Consider the following 19,056-nt stretch of genomic DNA (forward strand, 5'->3'; position numbering starts at 1 on the left):
CTCCACTTCACTCGCCCCATACCACGTCCTGCTGTTATCTAACAGTTTCTACTCCTTCGCGGTGATTCTGACATTCTTTGAAGCTTCCCATGTTCTTCTGGTTGACTCCACCTTGGGACCGCTTCACTTATCGCTCATGAATATGTGCAAAGATATCGTGAAGTTTTTCGCGCTTTGTGCCCTCAACGTTTTTGCGTTTACTCTGGCTATGAGAAAACTGTACTCACAGTACGTGCAGACCTCGACTCTGGTCACAAAGAACAGTAACAGCACAACAAGCCACACCTTTGAAAGGTATCTTACTCTGTCTCTTAACGTTCCAAGCGCTAAATATGATTATTGATTAATAAAGATAAGTTATCGTTGCGTAAGAAGTGTAACCTTAACAAGGTAACCAAGGTTTCCATGACAATCCACCTGAGTTGTCTCTCTGGTATCACCAGGCCTGTTTGGGTAGCATGTTATTACGCTGTATTCATGAATGATCCACGTATACATACAACAGCAGCAGCAGGCTAATTTCGCGTACTAACTTTGCTTTCCACTGATCGCACTTTCCTGATTAGAGTTTTAATTGTTCTTTAGTTTTTGCTGTGTGTTTTCTTAGCAGCTGAAGTCAAGGTGATAAATTTGGTTTTTGTTTAACAATGATTAGAAAACTATTCTAAATGAACGAATGATATAAAAACTTTTCCTTTTTCTTGCTTGTCAGAATTGAGGGAGCATTTAGCACCTTATTTTGGGCATTGTTCGGGCACGTAGATATGTCCACCTTCAAGACCAGTGACCATGCCCAAATAACCGAAGTCACGGGGCATTTGTTGTTTGCTGCATTCTGTATCGCTTCCGTGTTGGTTGCTATGAATCTTCTCATTGCCATGCTCAGTAACACCTATAAGAAAGTGGATGTAAGTTTTATATTAATGCATGGTAAGCCACTAGCTCTCTGGAAGCATTAAGCCTGTTGATTTGCAATTGGTTTCTTTAGAGTTAGAGGTATTTTTATGATCTGTTGTGTGTTGTTTCAAGAACCAATGGTCATACCTCGTTCCCAAAAGTAATGGAGGGCGTAGTTTGAGACAGTGTCTTAATGACAATCTGCCGGAACCCGAGTTCACACGAAATTTGACCACTTAACTTATTAATTTTACCTTTCAAACGTCTTTGTTTTTGATCGGGTCAAATCGCTTTAATATGTCCAGGTTTAAACGTTAGTAAGATGCACACTCTTCATAATATTCAAACAAACAAGCAAATTTACTGATCCTTACCAAGAAAATAATTTCCTAGTTCACATTAGCATTTGACCATGATCCGGCCATCTCATCAGTACGGCAAAACGTCCAACTTTAAAAGTATCGTTTGTAGCGATTGAAAACACTGTTTTCGTGAGGCTCACATGTTAAATAATTCACTTTCTAAGATGCTTATACTGAATTCAGAACCAAATATATCAGGGAAAAGACGATATTACCCAAATTTGAGGGACTTACCTGAACAAGAAGGGTGTCGTCTGTTTTTCCGGTCTTCACATGTTTATGAATCTATAATTCGTTTCAACAGACGACTATATTTTCTGACGTGCAATTTCAATTAACTGTGAAGTGGCCTCTCTCTCAGACAAAGCCTCTAACTGTATTTCTTCTTACAGGAGGAGAGAGACATTAAGTTCACGTTTGCGCGGACCCGTGTCTGGATGTATTACGCCAGTGAGATCAGCGCTCTGCCTCCTCCGTTTAACCTATTTCCCCTAGACAAGGCCGCTATGGCGCTTAAATGGCTCGCCAGACGATACCACTGGATTAGAAAAGTAAGTTTCCGTCCAAGAGCATTGAACATTTGTGCCAAAAGCTAGTGATAAGTTCCTCGGAGTAAATGATTAGTGCCCATCTGATTAACGCTGGCTCCGTCTTTAGTCTCCATAACATGCCTGGCTAGTAAATACAGGATTATACATACATTTATTATATGGCTGTGTCTCACAAGGACTGGGAACTACCGAATTCACGAATTTGATTGGCTGAAATCGATATTGACCGCGGTCTAGATTTTCCCATCTAGACCGGCATCTAGACCGGTTTCATTTTGCGTTGAAAAAGTAGCAAACTAAAATACAAAAATGTTCACCATTTTCTTTTATTTACTTCTCATGACAAAAAAAGTAGAGAGGACGAGCAAATCTCGGCAGGTTTGAGTTAAGCTCATCGCCGTTCGCAAGCAAAATGTCAGCTAGTACAAACCAGTTACATTAAACGAATTAAAGTTTTCTTCTTTTCCATATAATAAACATCTTATTAACCGAGCTAAGTCGGTCTGTATGGGAGAATCTTGACCTCGGTCGTGTGTACAGACGTCACTGCGTTCGGTCTGTACTCACGACCTCGGTCAAGATTCTCCCATACAAACCTCCTGCTCGGTTAATAAGAGCTAAGTACTAATTTCTCGCACATTTTGATATTCTAATACGTATGGAGAGATATGTGTTCAATTCCTTTCTTTTGTAGTGTCTTGGACGTTTTGGAAGTGAACAAAATACTACCAGAGTGAAGACAAACGAGAAGAGAGTAAGTATTTCTAGGACAAAATAGCCGAGTGTTGACTTGAGTTCGATACTCTTGGCACGAAATGCGTTGATAGTTTTTGCTTGAATAGCACTTTTTACAAAAAACACCTGTTTCGTTTCTTTCGTTTAGCGCCGAGTCGTCATCAAAAATCTGATTCATCGCTATTTCTCCGCGACTAAAAAAACACAAAACGACGAGCCCGAAGAAGAATCTCCTCCTCCAGAAGAGATAAAGCAAAAACTAATGGAGGTCACAAAAACATTACAGAGCCTGCAAAATGCGATCAAGCGGTTTCGTCATCAGACCCCAACGGTAAGCTATGATGTGTTAAGCACTAAAGAAGCGAGGCAATAAGGGCAAAAGTTAACTAAACCGCTTTTAAACAGTTTTGTTAACATTTAATTTTAAAAATGCTGAAAAGAAGATCGAACGATGAGTTCATAAAGAGCCACACGCGACTCTTTTCCGTCCTTATATACAGTGTCTGACGCAACAAACACAAGCTCTTCAAGTACAAATATCAATTTGGTAAACAAAGTCCAGGAATTGTCATATTTACCTTTGAAAAGATTAGAGTAACTGCACTTCAGCGCTTTGTGATCTCACGGAACGAATTTTGCGTTTAAAAGGAAAAAAGGGTGTGGTCATTAACTAGGTTCTGTGGGTCAACGCGTGGCTAAGTTTCATTGCGAAGGGAAAAGGTTTTTTTTTAAATTCAAAAATTTATTGGGAAACAAAGAGCCAACACTGATACGTACGGAAGTCAACAAATTAAGGCAGCATTATCGCTTTTGCTATGGCTTCGCGAAATACGATGCATTCACCAAAGTACTAAATTTTAGTTTGAGATTGAGCCAGTCCAGATCAAGCCAGGTGAATTTGGTATGGCAATCATAAAATCACTGCTCGTTTGTATTTTACCGAGGTTTCTGTCATCAGTGTTCCTATTAACACTTTTCAATAATTCGCTATTGTTTTTGCTAACGTAACCCCCTTCACTGATCACTAATTGTATCGGTGCGAGAGAGAAAGATAACGTTGTGAACCGGACATAATTCTTCTGAACGACTTAAGTTTGTTAAACTATTTTACGGCTTCGTTTAAGAACGAGGAGGGGGTGTGCTGGGAAAGTTTTAGTATTTTACTGCATCAAAAAAGTAACATGAAAACTTGTAACTTCTGTGACCCTTCCTCTGCTCACCAAAACAAGTAATCCGCTGGATTCCACATGCCATGGGCATTTTTACTGTAGACCTCTACGTTGGTACTATGATTTCACGAACAGATTTCGTATTACATTTTGCGTTATTGCATTATCCGCTAGAAAAGGTATTACATTTTGCGTTAATACTAATCTCACTCTTTCAAGGAATTCATGCATACTTAGAGCTTACTATAGCTAGTTTTCGCCTTTTTTCTTCTTTCAGGATAAGAGAAACAACCAAGAAACTCAAGTAAAGAATGAAGCAGTCCTTTTGAGGGAGCAAGACTCTTAAACGAACCGCTTAATTTGATCTCGACTAAGTCACTTCAAAATGAGCGAATAACGGGATAAATAGGATTATTTCTTGTCTGATGAGTGTCAGTTGACACATTATGATGAGCATAAATATTTTTGACCATTTTTAGCTTTGTTTTTAATATATTTGCTGTTATCATTTTCTTCAGGCAAAAAACAGTCACGTTAACTTATCTAAGTGCCAAGATATTTCGCACTGTTGTGCTAATAGGGGCAATACTTGCTTCATTAGCATAAGTGACTCAGTTTGGGATCGAGCTACAAAAAGATCAGTCAATCTTTATGTTGAAACTGCACGATTAATTGTCTTAAGCAATTTTAGCCCCAAGTATTTAACCCTTTTGTGCGACGCAAAGAATGTCTGAGCTCGTTAGTGCTTTTGGTCTGGAAAGCTAATTTCTCTTTGAATATTACACCCAAAGAGCCCAAGATTTCATCAATCACTAAGTTTCACCAGCTCTTCAAATGATTGGAGTCAATTTCTAACTAGTATGATACCATCTCTGAGCAAAGTCGTCTGTTAATGAGGAGAAATGAACATAATGACGCCTGCAATGACCGCTCTATTGGGACAATATAAATTGAGAAACAAACATTGCAAATAGAACCGAGAACTTATTAAAACTTATAAGAGGTCGAAGCTAAGACTGACCTTTTGGCTATTTAGAAGACGTGGAGGAGTTACATTTGGAATACCGAACACAAATCCATCTAGTGGCATTAGGGAGATTTGAATTCGGGACCTCGGCCACGCACGCAAGAGTGCTGTGTTTTTGCATTAAAGCTCAAAGGTATATACGGCGTGTATACATCTTCAAGTGTCCATTCTTTCATTACTGTTCGCTCTTATACAATTTTAAGATCTGGCTAGATTCTTCTCACTGCGCGACATTTAAAGCTCCTGCTTACTTAGCAGCTTAAGAATTGATCTCCAATTCTGAATTTCTTCCTTGAAGTGTACTTTTATAAACTCTCTTCCCCGGCTGTTTTAAAGACACTTGGTAAAAGAGTTCGTACAAAGAATCTTTTCACCAACTGTTGAATAAGCTGTACAACGTGACTACAAAAGTCACGGCCAAAAGGCCAAAAGTCCTTGGCACACTTGTCAAGCCATATTTACTAACCATCTTTATGCCCTATGTTAAAAAAAAATGGTATTGCAAATTTGTAAAAATCTTGCATATAAACAACAGCAAACGCGTCCTGTTCTCTGCTGGTGAGGGTTGTCCAATACACAGTGTATAAGTTTAGCTTTGGAAAATTGGAATGTAGTGTCATTATCAGTGGTCTACCGAATGCGGAGCCGCCCAAGAAATGTCATTTTCTTTCAATAAGCTTAGAAGTTTTCTAGTTTTAATAGTTTTCGGGTTTCAAAGGTGCATCAAAACAAAATTTCCTCGATTTGTATTTGTACAATGGATGACTTTTTTGAACCCTCGTTAAAGTTAAGTGTTTGAATAATTAGTGGTCTAATTACCAAACAACGTAAACGAAGCACGGAAGCGGAACTAATCAAGCTGCTCAACCGTAAACAAATCACGAGTCTTCAAATTCCAACAGATCCGCTTATAGTAAGAAATCAGCGATCTAACTGTCTGGCAAACTGCTATTGTCTGCTTTGAACATCGAAAAGTCCATAGGGCTTTTATCATGGTTGACGTCTTATATAGCAAAATGTCTGCCTCATCTGAAGCAGAAGAGATATCGAACAGTCGAAATGTTTTGTTTTCGCCGCAACGACAATCAACAGCAACTGTTGAACTTGACGAAATGGAATTATTGCCTGGTCCTCTGAGTGCAGATGAAGAAGCATTTTTTGAAGCTGTTCAAAGCGGCGACAAAGAGTCAGTTCAGAAACTACTACATGACAAACAAGTCGACGTCAATTGCAGAAATACTAACGGAGAAACCGCGCTGCAAATAGCAGTTGATGAGGAAGCAATCGATATCATCAAAACGCTCCTGGAAAATCAGGCAGAAATTGGTTCAACGTTGTTCCAAGCTGTTAGGAACAATTCATTGCAGTGCGTCAGGATTCTCGTGGCATATGATTCGAATCGGAGAATCTCCACTGCAAAAGAAAGAAGTTCAGCAACGACATCGAAAACACTAAATTCCTCAGCGAAGTTTGATGAGTTTCTGACGCCGCTCGGCTTGGCTGTAGTGAACGGAAACTATGGAATTGTCGAATTTCTCGTCAGCAAGGGATACAAAGTGGAAGATCCACAATCACAGAAAGCTCAAGATGCCGCCGAACGAAGTGAAACGGAATCGATGGCCAGGCTTAAAGATTCTTTGGTAAAATTGAACACTTACAGAGCTCTAGCAAACCCTCTGTATATATCTCACCTATTTCTGCACCAAAGCAAGCACGCGGGTTTACGCAACGCTGAACATGCAGCCAGCGACCCCTTGTTCCGATCTATAGTATTAAAGAAGAAACTGAAGGAATTAGCAGTCAGCGAGGACGAGTTTCGTGACGATTATCGAGCCCTTTCAGCTCAGTGTGAGAATTTTGCGATTCAGTTGCTTGATGAGTGTAGGAATCTTGAGGAAATCGCTGCTGTTATGGACATGCCGGAACTTGAAAAGATGGAAGAGGAAGTGCATTTGAGAGAAAAAGAGAAGCGATTGCGTGTTCTAAACCTTGCCATAAAACATCACAACGTCAAGGTAAGCTAGACTTCAATACCTAATTGGATTTGTAATCGTGTCTTTTTTCCTCATTCTCGTTATGTCGGTTGTCGGTACGTACTCGTCATCAGACTATATCAGAACTTCTAGCCTGTTTACAACTGCTGTGTAGAGTGATTTTCTCGCTAGCCTGCGAAATAGCCTACGTGTAGCCGTACTTAACAGCCCCGCACGGGGCGGGTTGGAGCTGTGCGCGAGAACGAGAACACAAGCGCGACACAAACATTCCGCGGTTTTGCCGCGCGTGTCACACTACTCCAACTAACAACTCGCCTCCAATTATTACTACTTTTCGCCCTCTGTTTCCGGCGTGAAACAACAGGCAGTCTAAAAGCAACTTGGGGGTCTCAGGCTGAGCTAAGATATTTTCCCGAATCAAGGGAATTTATAAACCTCTGTGCGTGTGGGTTTTTTTTATCCTAGCAAGTATTAGCCAGCCTAACAATGCCTGCATGCGGCTTCCAAGATTTAACTGATAAGGAATTTAATTCATTGGTATTCTGTTGCTTGCATAACGAATCAGAGACTCGATTATGCAGATTAACCGACAATCACGGACTGTTTAATAGCAACTCTTATATTCTGAGGTACTTTGAGCGAATTAAGAAGCACAAATAAAGACAACTCATTAGTTCTTATTGTGCATCGCTGAAGCCAGAAACCATATAACTGAGAAAATTTGTAGAAGGTCTAATATCAACCATAGTGTTTTGGTTTAAGTCACTCAGAAGGTTTCAGCTCAGTAAACCTAAATAACGCATAAAAACAAACAAACAAACAAGATAATAGACCAACAGTGAAATAATCTTCGATAAAACAGTGAAACATGTCCACACCTTTAAACCGTGAAACACAGAAACCGGCATAAACAACTCATAAACACAATAAAGAAAACAGACCTGCACTTGCCATAAATAACTTGCTAAATTCTAAAATAGCGCTTTTGTTAGTTTGTCAAAAGGCTGTCCTCTTCAAACTACATTTTTAAAACCATAAGCTAATCTCACTGAGCGGATTTTCCCAGAATGTCATATGTTCAAGAACTCAAGCACATCTTTCAGGTGTACCAGTTTAGACTATATCTCCTAGTTTATGGTTAATTGAAAGATTAACTGAATTTGTTCTCCGATAACATCTCCTTTAGCACACATGGATCATGCTTTCCAAAACCAAATTATTTGCAAAAGCTAACGTGCTGGAGAAGGCTAGCTAACTATCATGACACTTGGAACTATATGGCAGCAGATAATAATTTTCTTTTTTGCTGAGATACTTACGAGGGTACTATCAAGGGATTTAGCTTCATTTTTGGTCAAACCTGGGCTTAAGTGATGACAAAATACCAACTCTCCTACACGAAATGCTCAAAGGCACCGAAATTAATTAAGATATTCAGTGAACTGTTGAAGAAAGAGCTAAATGCAATCAGTATTTAGCGATAAATCCAAGACGAAATGGCAGAAATTGAAAATTGACGTCTTCCCCACCGTTTCAATTGAGATCACGCGTAGTATGATAGCATCTCTTTAATTTTATAGCTTTAATTTAGTACACTAGAATAGTAATTGTGTGATCTCGTTCTCTGTATTTTGGTGTGTCTTGTCGTCTGTTTCTTTTGTTTTACGTCATCTGTGACCGCTGGATACCTACAGAAGGAAGCGAGTTATTCAGGGCCCATGCTCTTAATATTGCCTCTTTAGAGTGATGTCTGGTAAGTGCATTTCCGTGAACCAACAGGCCGAGTGGTTTATTTCTGCTTCTTATGTTCCTCTACACTCAAACTTTTCCTACATGACATGTTTTGCAGTTTATAGCCCATCCTTACAGTCAAGTGATGTTGAATTCAGTCGTGTACAAGGGAACATCAGGATGGCATCAACTGTCTTTTCTCATTAAATTTGTTCTGGTCATGTTGTACACCATTGTTATGCCGCTTTGCATACTGGGATATATGCTTACTCCGTCCAACCGTTTCACAAAGAAGCTGGAGATACCGCTGTTCAAGCTGATGAGCCAAGCCTCCTCTGTTCTATGGTTTCTGGTTTTAGTAACAGCGTCAGCCTTCCAGGATAAATATGACTCGTTTTTACGTCTGACACCACTGAGTAAGTTGACCTTAATGTTGGGTATATTTTTACAACTTTGATTTTCAAGTTTGTTATTTTGAAACAAAATTCTTGCAGTCAGTACTTATTATATTATGGGGAGCAGGGATGCCGTAGTGGTGAGAGCGTTCACCTCCCACCAATGTGACCCGGGTTCGATTTCGGCCTGGTACCATGTGTGGGTTGAGTTTGTTGTTGGTTCTCGCCTGGCTCCGACTCCTCCGAGGGATTTCCTCCGGGTTCTCCAGTTTTCGTCATTTCAAAAAAACTAGCATCTCCAAAATATAAAGGATCCGCATGGAAACCACTAAGGTTGATGTGGCTTCCTCTCTAAATATTGTAATTTGTGTATTTATGCCGTACCCAGGCTACCTTTAGATTCTGTTTAAAAGCAAGTCATGGTGTAAACCTTCCATATAAAATTAACCCAGCTTACATGTTGAGTTGCTGTGGAAATTAAACTAATTTATATAAAACTGAAAGTTCTGCGCCAAATCCCAAATTTTAAACAGAGCTCATAGACTTATCTAATGATGTAGGTGGATGGATCCGTTTACACACAGGATTCTGGTTACCGAAAAATCACTGAGAACTTCCCCAGCAGCAATCAACACTCCGAGAGAATACCCTTTGGAGATTTTATTGCTTTCGCTCGTAAATCACACTTTTTACCAGGGTTTTTCCAGTGTGTTAACTCGTTACTGATAGTCCACGTTTTAGTTCCGTCGACTCTTAATAAACAAATTAGGTTTTTGTCACGTAATGTACGAAATCTTGTTTTTAAAGTGCCAAGCTGGAGATTTTTTTTTTCAGTTTTTAATTACCGGCTAATTTACATACACTTTCTTTTAATATTAGTTTAGACATTCATGATACGTCAAGAAAATACCTCCTTATTCACGATTCTCGCTACCTGACTGCAAGGCAGTGTTTGGCTGCATCAGTATTGCACATAGATCGTTTTCACGTGACCTCATCACTTTCTAAAATCCAAAACGAAAGAGCCTCCAAAGTTTTTGTCTTCATCAGGCACAAGAGGCGGTATATTTATATCTGTTTACAATTTTACAGCTCAATAGCGTGCTTCGCTTGGAATCCAGAGCATTTTGAATTTCAGAGTTATGGAGACGAGTGACACAAGGCTATGATCGAGTTTGTCGAAAAATATATACTTATCCCATGATTTTGAGCCTTTTTAGAAGTTAAAGCATTAGGAAAAGTGCTTATGTAAATGCTTGTTTGATCAGTACTGATAATCAGTCGCCTAGATAGCCAAAGTAAGTTCCAGATGTTTACACTATTTTCCGGCCGTCATATTGGTGTACCACGGAAGTACACCAACATGGCGTTTTCATACTGGGCTCTGTAAATATCGGCGAAACATTTCGACGAATATCTGAAGTTTGGGGAAACGCACAGGCCTAAAACTTGGAGAAGTGGCTTATTTAGTTATCTTCTATAACATAATTTCATAGCTTTTTCCACCGGATGGTTTTCGATTTATTTTTTTATTGCGTGAGTGTGAAAACGACCTATACTAGAACGAGCAAGGGATGACTAATGGTTGATTCCATATGTAATTTTTTAGCTATAATCATTGGAATCTGGGTGATAGGAATCACTGTTCAGGAAATCAAACATTCCCTGCATCAAGGGAGGGAGCGATACTTGTCAGCCTGGTGGCACCTCGCTGTAATACCCATGATCATAAGCTACATTATTGCTGCTGTCTTATGGATCGTGGGCTACGCATTCATTGCCTCGGATTCAGGTTCTTGGACTGTGCATGTTCGCCAGCTACTGGGCTCCACTTCACTCGCCCCATACCACCTCCTGCTGTTGTCTAACAGTTTCTACTCCTTCGCAGTGATTCTGACATTCTTTGAGGCTTCCCACGTTCTTCTGGTTGACTCCACTTTGGGACCGCTTCACTTATCGCTCATGAATATGGGCAGAGATATCATGAAGTTTTTCGTACTTTTTTCCCTCAACGTTTGTGCGTTTGCTCTCGCCATGAGAAAACTGTATTCACAGTACGTGCAGACCTCGACACAGGTCACAAAGAACAGCAACACCACAACAAGCCACGCCTTTGAAAGGTATCTTACCCTACCTCTAAACTTTCCAGATGCTAAATACGACAAATGATAAATATAGTTAAACCAAGAAGTGTAACCGTAATACCAAGCTTTCATGACAAACCACATGAATTGTCTCTCTAGAATCATCAGGCCTGGTTTGGTAGCTGGTTATTACGCTGTATGTATGCACCATCTCAGTAGACATGCAGTGTAGTAACATGCTATCCCTTCCGAGTCATTTTCCGTGCTTTGCGCTCGTCATACTTCCCTGGATAGAGTTTTTAAACCGTTCTTTCGTAATTGCTGTGTGTTTTATTACCAGCTGATGTCAAGGTGATAAAATTGGTTTCAGATTATCAATGATAAAAAAAACATTCTATATTACTAAATAATCTTTTTTTGTCTCTTGCTTGACAGAATTGAGGGAGTATTTAGCACCTTATTTTGGGCATTGTTCGGGCACGTAGAAATGTCCACCTTCAACACCAGTGACCAAGCTCAAATAACTGAAGTCACGGGCCATTTACTGTTCGCTACATACAGCCTCGCTTCCGTGTTGGTTGCACTGAATCTTCTCATTGCCATGCTCAGTAACACCTATAAGAAAGTGGATGTAAGTTTTATATTAATGCATGGTCTCTTAGGAAGCATTGAGATTGTTGATTCACTATTGGTTTCTTTAGGTATTTTTTATGATCTGTTGTGCATTGTTTCAAAAACCAATGTTTATCACGGCTCGTTCCAGAAAGTAATGGAGGACATAGTTTGAGACAGTGTTTTAATGACAATCTCTCGGACCCCGAGTTGACACGAAATCTGACCACTTAACTTATCTGCTTTACCATTCAAACGTCTTTGATTTTGATTGGAACAAATCGCTTTAATTTGTTTAGGTTTGAAGGCGAATAAGATGCGCACTCTTCATAGCATTCAAGCACACAAGCAAATAGCCCATTTCCGAGTTGACCGAAGCCTCTCTATCAAAGCGAGGCCTGTTGCAAAACCATTCATATGAAAATAAATTTAATTTGCATGTGAATGAAATTTCATTTTCATATAAAAGGACGGACACCAAGACTCGCTTAGAGAAAGAGGCTGTAGATGATAATTCGGAAATGGCCTAATCACTGACCCTTACCAAGAAAATTATTTTAGCTGGCAGAACGTCCAACTTAAAAAGTACTGTTTGTAGCGATTGAAAACAGTGTTTGTGTGGGACTCACATGTTAAATAATTCACTCTCTAAGACGTCCATATTGAATTCAAAACGAAACAAATCAGGCAAAAGATTATATTTACCCAAATTTGAGGGAAGTATCTAAGCAAGAAGGGTGTCGTCTTTTTTCCGCTTTTTTTTTTCTAATCTAAAATTCGTTTTAACAGACGACTATGTTTCCTCACGTGAAATTTCAATTAACCGTGAAGTGGCCTCTAAGACAAAGCTTCTAACTGTATATTTCTTCTTACAGGAGGAGAAAGACATTAAATTCAAGTTTGCGCGGACCCGTGTCTGGATGTATTACGTCAGTGAGATTAGTGCTCTGCCTCCTCCATTTAACCTGTTTCCTATAGACAAGACCGCTATGGCGCTTCACTGGCTCGCAAGACGATACCACTGGATTACAAAAGTAAATTCTCTGGTGTAAATGAGTAGCGCTTATCTGATTAACCCTTGCTCCGTCTTTAGTCCTATTTTGATACTAAAGTACATGTGAGGAGAGACGTGTTCAATTCCTTTCTTTTGCAGTGTCTTGGACATTTTGAAAGTGGACAAAGTACTGCCAGAGTGAGGACAAACGAGAAGAGAGTAAGTATTTCTGCGGGGACAAAACTGCCGAGTGTTGATTGAGGTTCTATACTCTTGGCACCAAATACATTGATATTTTTTGCTTGAATTGTCTTTTCGGAGAAAAAACACTCGTTTTGTTTCCTTTGTTCTAGCGCCGAATCGTCATCAAGAATCTGATTCATCGCTATTTCTCTGCGAAAGAAAAACCACAAATCGACGAGCCTGAAGAGGAATCTCCTCCTCCAGAAGAGATACAGCACAAACTAATGGAGGTCACAAAAACATTACAGAGCCTGCAAAATGTGGTCAAGCGGTTTCGTCATCAGACCTCAACGGTAAGCTATGTGAAGCCATGACGTGTTAAGCACTAGAGATGATAGGCAATGTGGCGGAGTACACAGAGCTGGGCGTTTGGTGCAAACTACCCTGCACATGTTCTACTATTGCCATTCATAGAGAGCTAACAGTCATAGAGTCCTTTGGCTCTTCTCGTCAGATAACGCACGTTAATATTGCAGCTGTTATTGAATTCGAAGTAGATTGCCAAGTCCGCTTGATCAAGTTGGGCAGGTTTTTGCTTCGACTTGTGATTGGTTATTTGCACTATTTTCAGACGTACGTATGTGACTGACTGTTTGTTTGCCTTTGTTAACGAGTCGGAAAACCCGTTTTCAAGATGACTAGGATATTTCATTTTGAGGTCAAAATTAAGGCATTTCTTCAAATATCAGAAATACTACGATTATCAGTTGAGTAAGGCACGAGGGAAGTTTGGTTACGAAGTTTTGGCCTTAAAATTAGTGTTGTCACGGGCAACTTACCTCGTTTCCATTGGTAGCAATATCAACGGCCGTTGGTCGCCTGTCGCGTCGCCTACAATTTCGCGCGCTTTGCTGCCAATGACGTCAAAGGCCGAAAAGTTACTAATGGATACGGAGCCAGTTGCTCGTGACAACAACAAGATTTTTACGTTAAAACTTGGTGACCAAACTTTTGTCCCGCCTTACTCAACTGATAATCGTAGTATCAGTGTAGTTCGTAATGACAGTCACAGACTTTGCAGGAGATTTATGCCGGGTAATTTGTGGCAACCATGACATCAAAACATAACGCACGATGTAGCAGGTATGATGTAGAGCTCGCACGTCTTTGTCAGCTCAAACAAAAGTAATTTACAGATACGTGACCATGCTAAGGAGCCTCGCAGCTCACGTCCTATAGATCAAACTAAGACCTCTGAGTCCTTGTGATGGAGCGTGCCCTTTCTCCACTCCTGTATGACAGAGCTACAATTAGGTCTGTCAAATATTGGGCTAACAGATACCTGCATCGACCACTGCCGACACAATTCTTTTTTGATATTCCCGGTTATTCGTAACGACAAAGAAGTATCATGACTCAGTAAAACGAACGAAATGATGTCGCGGGCATTAAACGTTTTGAAGTGAATAAGCTTAAATAGGAAGGGCATCCAATCTCGATTGCTAATACTGAACTCACTCTTTCAAGGAATTCATGCAGACTTTAAGTTTACCATAGCTAATTTCGCGTTTTTATTTTCGTTTAGGAGAAGAGAGACAACCAAGAAACAGAAGCTAAGTAAGAGATGAAGCAGTGCTTTCAGTGGAACAAGAGTCTTAAACAGAGCATTGTACCTCGACCAAGTCACCTCAAAATGAACGAATAAGGGGGAAAACAGGAATTATTTTCTTGCCTGATAAAGTAATTTTTCTAGAAAATCAACGAATTTACTCAGGAGCCAAAAGTATAGTTGGCACATCATGATGAGTATACTAAAAATTAAATAATAGCATGCATGAGTGTGGTATTTTGCATTAGAAGTCAAAGGTATATAAATTGTATATACATCGTCAAGTGCCCATTCTTTCATGATTGTTACACGCCCCAGCTTCATGAATGATTTCTCATTCTGAATTTTTTTCCTGAACTCTAGTTTTCGGATCTATCAATTATAGAAGCTAAAAGGGTCCGTATAATTTTATCACCAACTGTTGAATAAGCATTGCAACGTGATTACAATCCTAGTCCTGGCCGAAAGTTCTCGGGACTCGTGGCAAAGTATCACCCAATGAAACATATCGTGAACTGCCGCTTTTAAGCTCTGGACTTATACCACTTTGTAAGGGGCTTTGAATGGACTTATATCCGGGGGAGCCTTATAAGCGGCATAAAAACAAACGTTGCGAAATGAGCTGCAGCAGTGTTGATCTAAATAAATGTTTCATATAATGGTTTTCAATCAAGCTATAAAACATCTTATGTCGAACCTCTATTAAACGGCCCCCTATTAAACGAAAAATTGTCAGCTATACACTGTAATAAAAACCTCTATTCAACGGCCACCTCTATCAAGCGGCCGCGGCCAGCGTCTTGCCGTCCCAAGGGTGATTTTGTTTTGTTTTAAAAGGCCAGGAAGATTTGAAGTTCAATTTTTTTAGCCAGATGAAGGTAAAAGAATGACAATGTGGAAACGTAATTGTTTCTTAGGTATTTGTTAACGTTATGGACCGTATTATAACCATCATTATTGTTATACCTCCCAACTCAAATACGTTTTCCGAGGAGAACGTGTCACGTGTCATTGATCAAAACTCACTAACTCCCTAGGTCGAACAAAGCTCACTAACACCCTAGGCAAACAACAACTTGAAGTTTCGACTCGCACGTGATCAGGTCGTGCACCTTGAAACAGCGGCAAATTTGTGTGCTAATCGGCCTGATTTCAAAAAGCCGGGCAACGTTCCTCACTAGAGAAGGCATTTATTATTCAAGAAAAAGGATTTATAATTGCAAAAACATTTCAGATTAACAAAGGGGAAAATTTGAACATTTTGTGTCTTCAACCTTTTAATTGGTGCGCCCTCGTCAACTATCACACGATAGAAATCTCAAGCTCGTAATCTAATTGTTTAATAGAAACACGATGTTCAACCAATCAGCGCGCGTATTTTCTTAGGGGTGTTCTCTAAACGTTTGTTATATTTAACTCTTCCCACATGCAGTCGGCAACGCGACAAGTACGTCTTGATTCATTTAAAACAAACTTTCAACTGCTATTTCCTGCTCCCTCATTAGTTTGAAATTTAACCAGAAATAGACTGGAATTTGTTAAAAAATCAGTAATACGCGTACTCAACTCTTCCTCTGACTCCAAATGTGGATGACTCACTTACTTTTTGTGAGAACGTGCTGTAAATTACCGACTCGACCCATGGGGATCTAATCGCTCCTCATCAAACATAACAGATTGACCGTTTTCTCGCCTTTCCCGCTTTTCGTTCAATGGTATTTCACTTCGCTCAGGCGAAGCAGAAATGAAAAAATTACAGAGATCAGGGCAGGCTCACTTTCTTGGCGCCTCTTCACGAGACTCCTTCCCGCCGGTTCGCTCTGCTCTTCGCCGCTCGTGCGCGTGATTCAAGGGTAAGCCTGCTCGCAGGCTAATAAGCGGCAGTTTGCGATAGTCTTAAAATATGAAGTCTTAATTTAATATTCCGACCTCCCCTCGCCCCCCCCCCCCCCCCCCACCGCCCCACCCCAAAGCGATATTGGAATCTTGGGTCTACGATGGATGGACCAATATCAAAATTATGTTGGGGGAGGAGGAGGGAGGTGAAAAGAAAGACCATTTGTCAATAAAAAGATGATTAATTGTGGCTGAAGTGCCTTACAGTGTAGTCAAAGATAAATTACATTCAAAAGTATTTTATTGAACATATATTACCGCCATTTACAAGCAAAAATTATAATTTTATAATTGTAATTTTATCTACTTTGCAACGACAAATAACTAACTAAATCCTTGATTACAAAAGTGTCCATAGGATTTCAATTGATCTAATATTACGGTTGAATCATTAGGCTGCACTTCTACTATAAAAGTGGCAGTAAATATACATGTATCTCCCTCTGCTCCCCACTCGGGAATAGTTACATCAGAATTAAACCTTGATATATTTCTAAAATACTCTTACCACTAAATTTTAAAAACTCTTTTTCAACTAAGTGTATATTTGCAATGCAATGTATCTCTACTTATTTTACCACGAATTCTACCTTTGCTTCTTTGCATGACTCGCAGGTGGTAAACAGTAAATTGATAGGCGCATGTATAATTGCATACAAATTATATTTATATGCAATTATACTCCGGATCGAACAATCCGGGTTCGAGCCCTGGCCAGGAACATTGTAATTGCGTCACCCTGCAATGGACTAGCATCCCCGATCCCGGGAAGAGTAAAGCTGAAGATAAGGGCTGGTCTAATGGACCTTTAGACGCGATCGAACCCAGAATTACACCTACCTGCGAGTAGTTAAGAGAAGTCACTAAAAGTTTGAAAAAGGGGTTCTTGAGCAATGCTATAATTAAAAGAATTTAGACAAGTTTTGCCATCTAAGAAGTTAACAAATTCCTCTTTTACTTTTGTTAGTTATTCCGACCGTTTCGCAAACAATCACACCCTTGAAAGTAAATGGATAGTTTTCTCACGTTCTTTCTATGTCTCAGAATCGTACAACACCAACTACATACTCTAAGAATTGATTCCCGTTTTGGCATTCGTTTGGTTCTAGGGCCGGAAAATCAGACACTACTTTAAAAATTAAGAAAATCAGGTACTACTTATTGCAAAACGTCTGATCAATTAAATACACCAAAAGGTAACCTTATCTTGCAACAACAAAAATTTTCAAAGAAACACAAAGAAAATCTTTGCTGTTTTGATTCTTCTATTTTCATCATACTCTTTTTCTGAAAATCGTATGTCAAGATCAGCATTACAACGATTTACATAGTAGACTACGCTACATCCTAAATACTCTGAGAGACATCACCCATTTAACAAACTACCTTTAAAGAACTTGGAAGATTTCGTAATATTCTTCCTCCCGTATTTACTCTCTTAATAAATGAGCTTGTAGAGCGGTTTTCACTGAATTGAGTGTCGTAAGACCCAAACCAAATCACTTACGTACCAATTAGACTGCTCAGCCAATCTCAAACCATAGTAAGACTAGTATAACCAAAACCATAGTAACTGCATGATTACTTTCAACACTCAATTGGCACGGCGGAAAAACCGCTGCTCATGCGCAGTAGATTTCGGTTCGTCTTCCCGCCTTTCCATTTTCAAAATGGCGGACGACGAATCAAAAACGAACACGTCATTGTCATGGCTTTTGGCAAGATCTTGCCCGCTCAAGGCAGTTACAAACAAGTCGGCTACTTTGGGCAATGATCCGTGCTGCTATTTTGACTGTGATCGAGAGGATCGGAACGGTGTTGTCAGTTTTCTCGGGCGATAAAGACAGCTCTTCCGAAACGAAACTTTCAGCTTTTCCAAATTCACCCGAGGTACCTTTTTTCCTTTTCTTAAGGTCGTGTCAAGTTCTTTAAGGTTTTGAACCGCAATTTCTTGTAGCTTGTTTAATTTTACGGAACATATAAAATATGACTTTTTTTTCGTGCTGATGAAAATTTTTAAATGCTATTTGTTCATGAACTTTTGTATCGTTGCCTGAAGAAAGAAAAGTGGAGGACGAATTCGTAAGTAGTACACACTAATGCCTAATGTTGTTGTGTTTTTCGCTTGTGTGCTATTCATTCGTGCTTTGTTTTGGAGACTGCAGAGTAAGGGGGAAATACATACTGCAGACATTATTATAACTGAATCGTGTTTTATCGAGAGCTAACCTTAAACAGGCTAACTGGAGAAAATATTCAGGCTAACCCTGGGGCGGATACAGAGCAGGGGTTTCGAGATACGAGCTGCCAAAAGGCGGTCCCCTGCAGGGGGACCAGTGGCTTTCATGCTGGAAATTTTTGAAATTGTGGTCCTTGAATTGGAAATAGGATTTCTGTTATTCTGAGGCCAAGTTAGCATGTTACGTTTTATTTCTTTTTTTTTTTTCAATCTAGGGGGTTCGACCGAACCAGCCAAAGCCCCCTAGATCCTTCCCAGCTAACCCGAGTGATATTCAGTCTAACCCTAGAACTATTTATGCTCAACTCTCACTTCTTTTAGCTTGAATAAGGTTGGTCTGTTTACTGTTGACACACAGTAACACTTAAAAAGTCTTCAGTCTGCATTTTAACACCTGACCTGCAGTCCTAAGTCTGCGTCTTACACCAACCATTTTGGAAAGCATGCCTTTTTGCAAAAAGCACCATTGTGAGAAAACACATGACAACTGCACCATCCCTCCTCCCCCAATAGTAAGTTTAAGTCTTGTTCCAAGGTAATACCATATGCCATCTCTCCTAGACACTTTTAAGGAGAAG

General features: G+C 39.8%; 2 protein-coding genes across 2 annotated transcripts in view; both read left to right on the forward strand.

Annotated features, from left to right (window-relative positions):
• The window catches only part of LOC145491169 (short transient receptor potential channel 6-like), a 12,553-nt gene extending 8,444 nt beyond the window's left edge, over positions 1-4,109 (forward strand). Inside the window, exons 3-8 of the mRNA XM_081470328.1 lie at positions 1-294; positions 713-908; positions 1,652-1,810; positions 2,505-2,564; positions 2,694-2,876; positions 3,992-4,109. The exon at positions 1-294 is cut by the window's left edge and continues 205 nt beyond it. Coding sequence (XP_081326454.1) covers positions 1-294; positions 713-908; positions 1,652-1,810; positions 2,505-2,564; positions 2,694-2,876; positions 3,992-4,060 — 961 coding nt within the window. The 3' untranslated portion in view covers positions 4,061-4,109. The remainder of the gene's footprint in view (positions 295-712; positions 909-1,651; positions 1,811-2,504; positions 2,565-2,693; positions 2,877-3,991) is intronic.
• Positions 4,110-5,339: 1,230 nt separating this feature from the next.
• On the forward strand, positions 5,340-16,290 carry LOC145491181 (short transient receptor potential channel 6-like). The gene is made up of 8 exons (XM_081470335.1): positions 5,340-6,756; positions 8,585-8,882; positions 10,471-10,981; positions 11,381-11,576; positions 12,433-12,591; positions 12,711-12,770; positions 12,905-13,087; positions 14,320-16,290. Exons 1-8 carry the CDS (start codon positions 5,734-5,736, stop codon positions 14,353-14,355), a joined length of 2,466 nt encoding a protein of 821 aa, XP_081326461.1. The 5' UTR covers positions 5,340-5,733; the 3' UTR covers positions 14,356-16,290.
• Positions 16,291-19,056: the final 2,766 nt, after the last annotated feature.

The sequence above is a fragment of the Orbicella franksi genome, chromosome 1 (assembly GCF_964199315.1).
Source record: "Orbicella franksi chromosome 1, jaOrbFran1.1, whole genome shotgun sequence".
In the NCBI taxonomy this organism is placed as follows: Eukaryota; Metazoa; Cnidaria; class Anthozoa; order Scleractinia; family Merulinidae; genus Orbicella; species Orbicella franksi.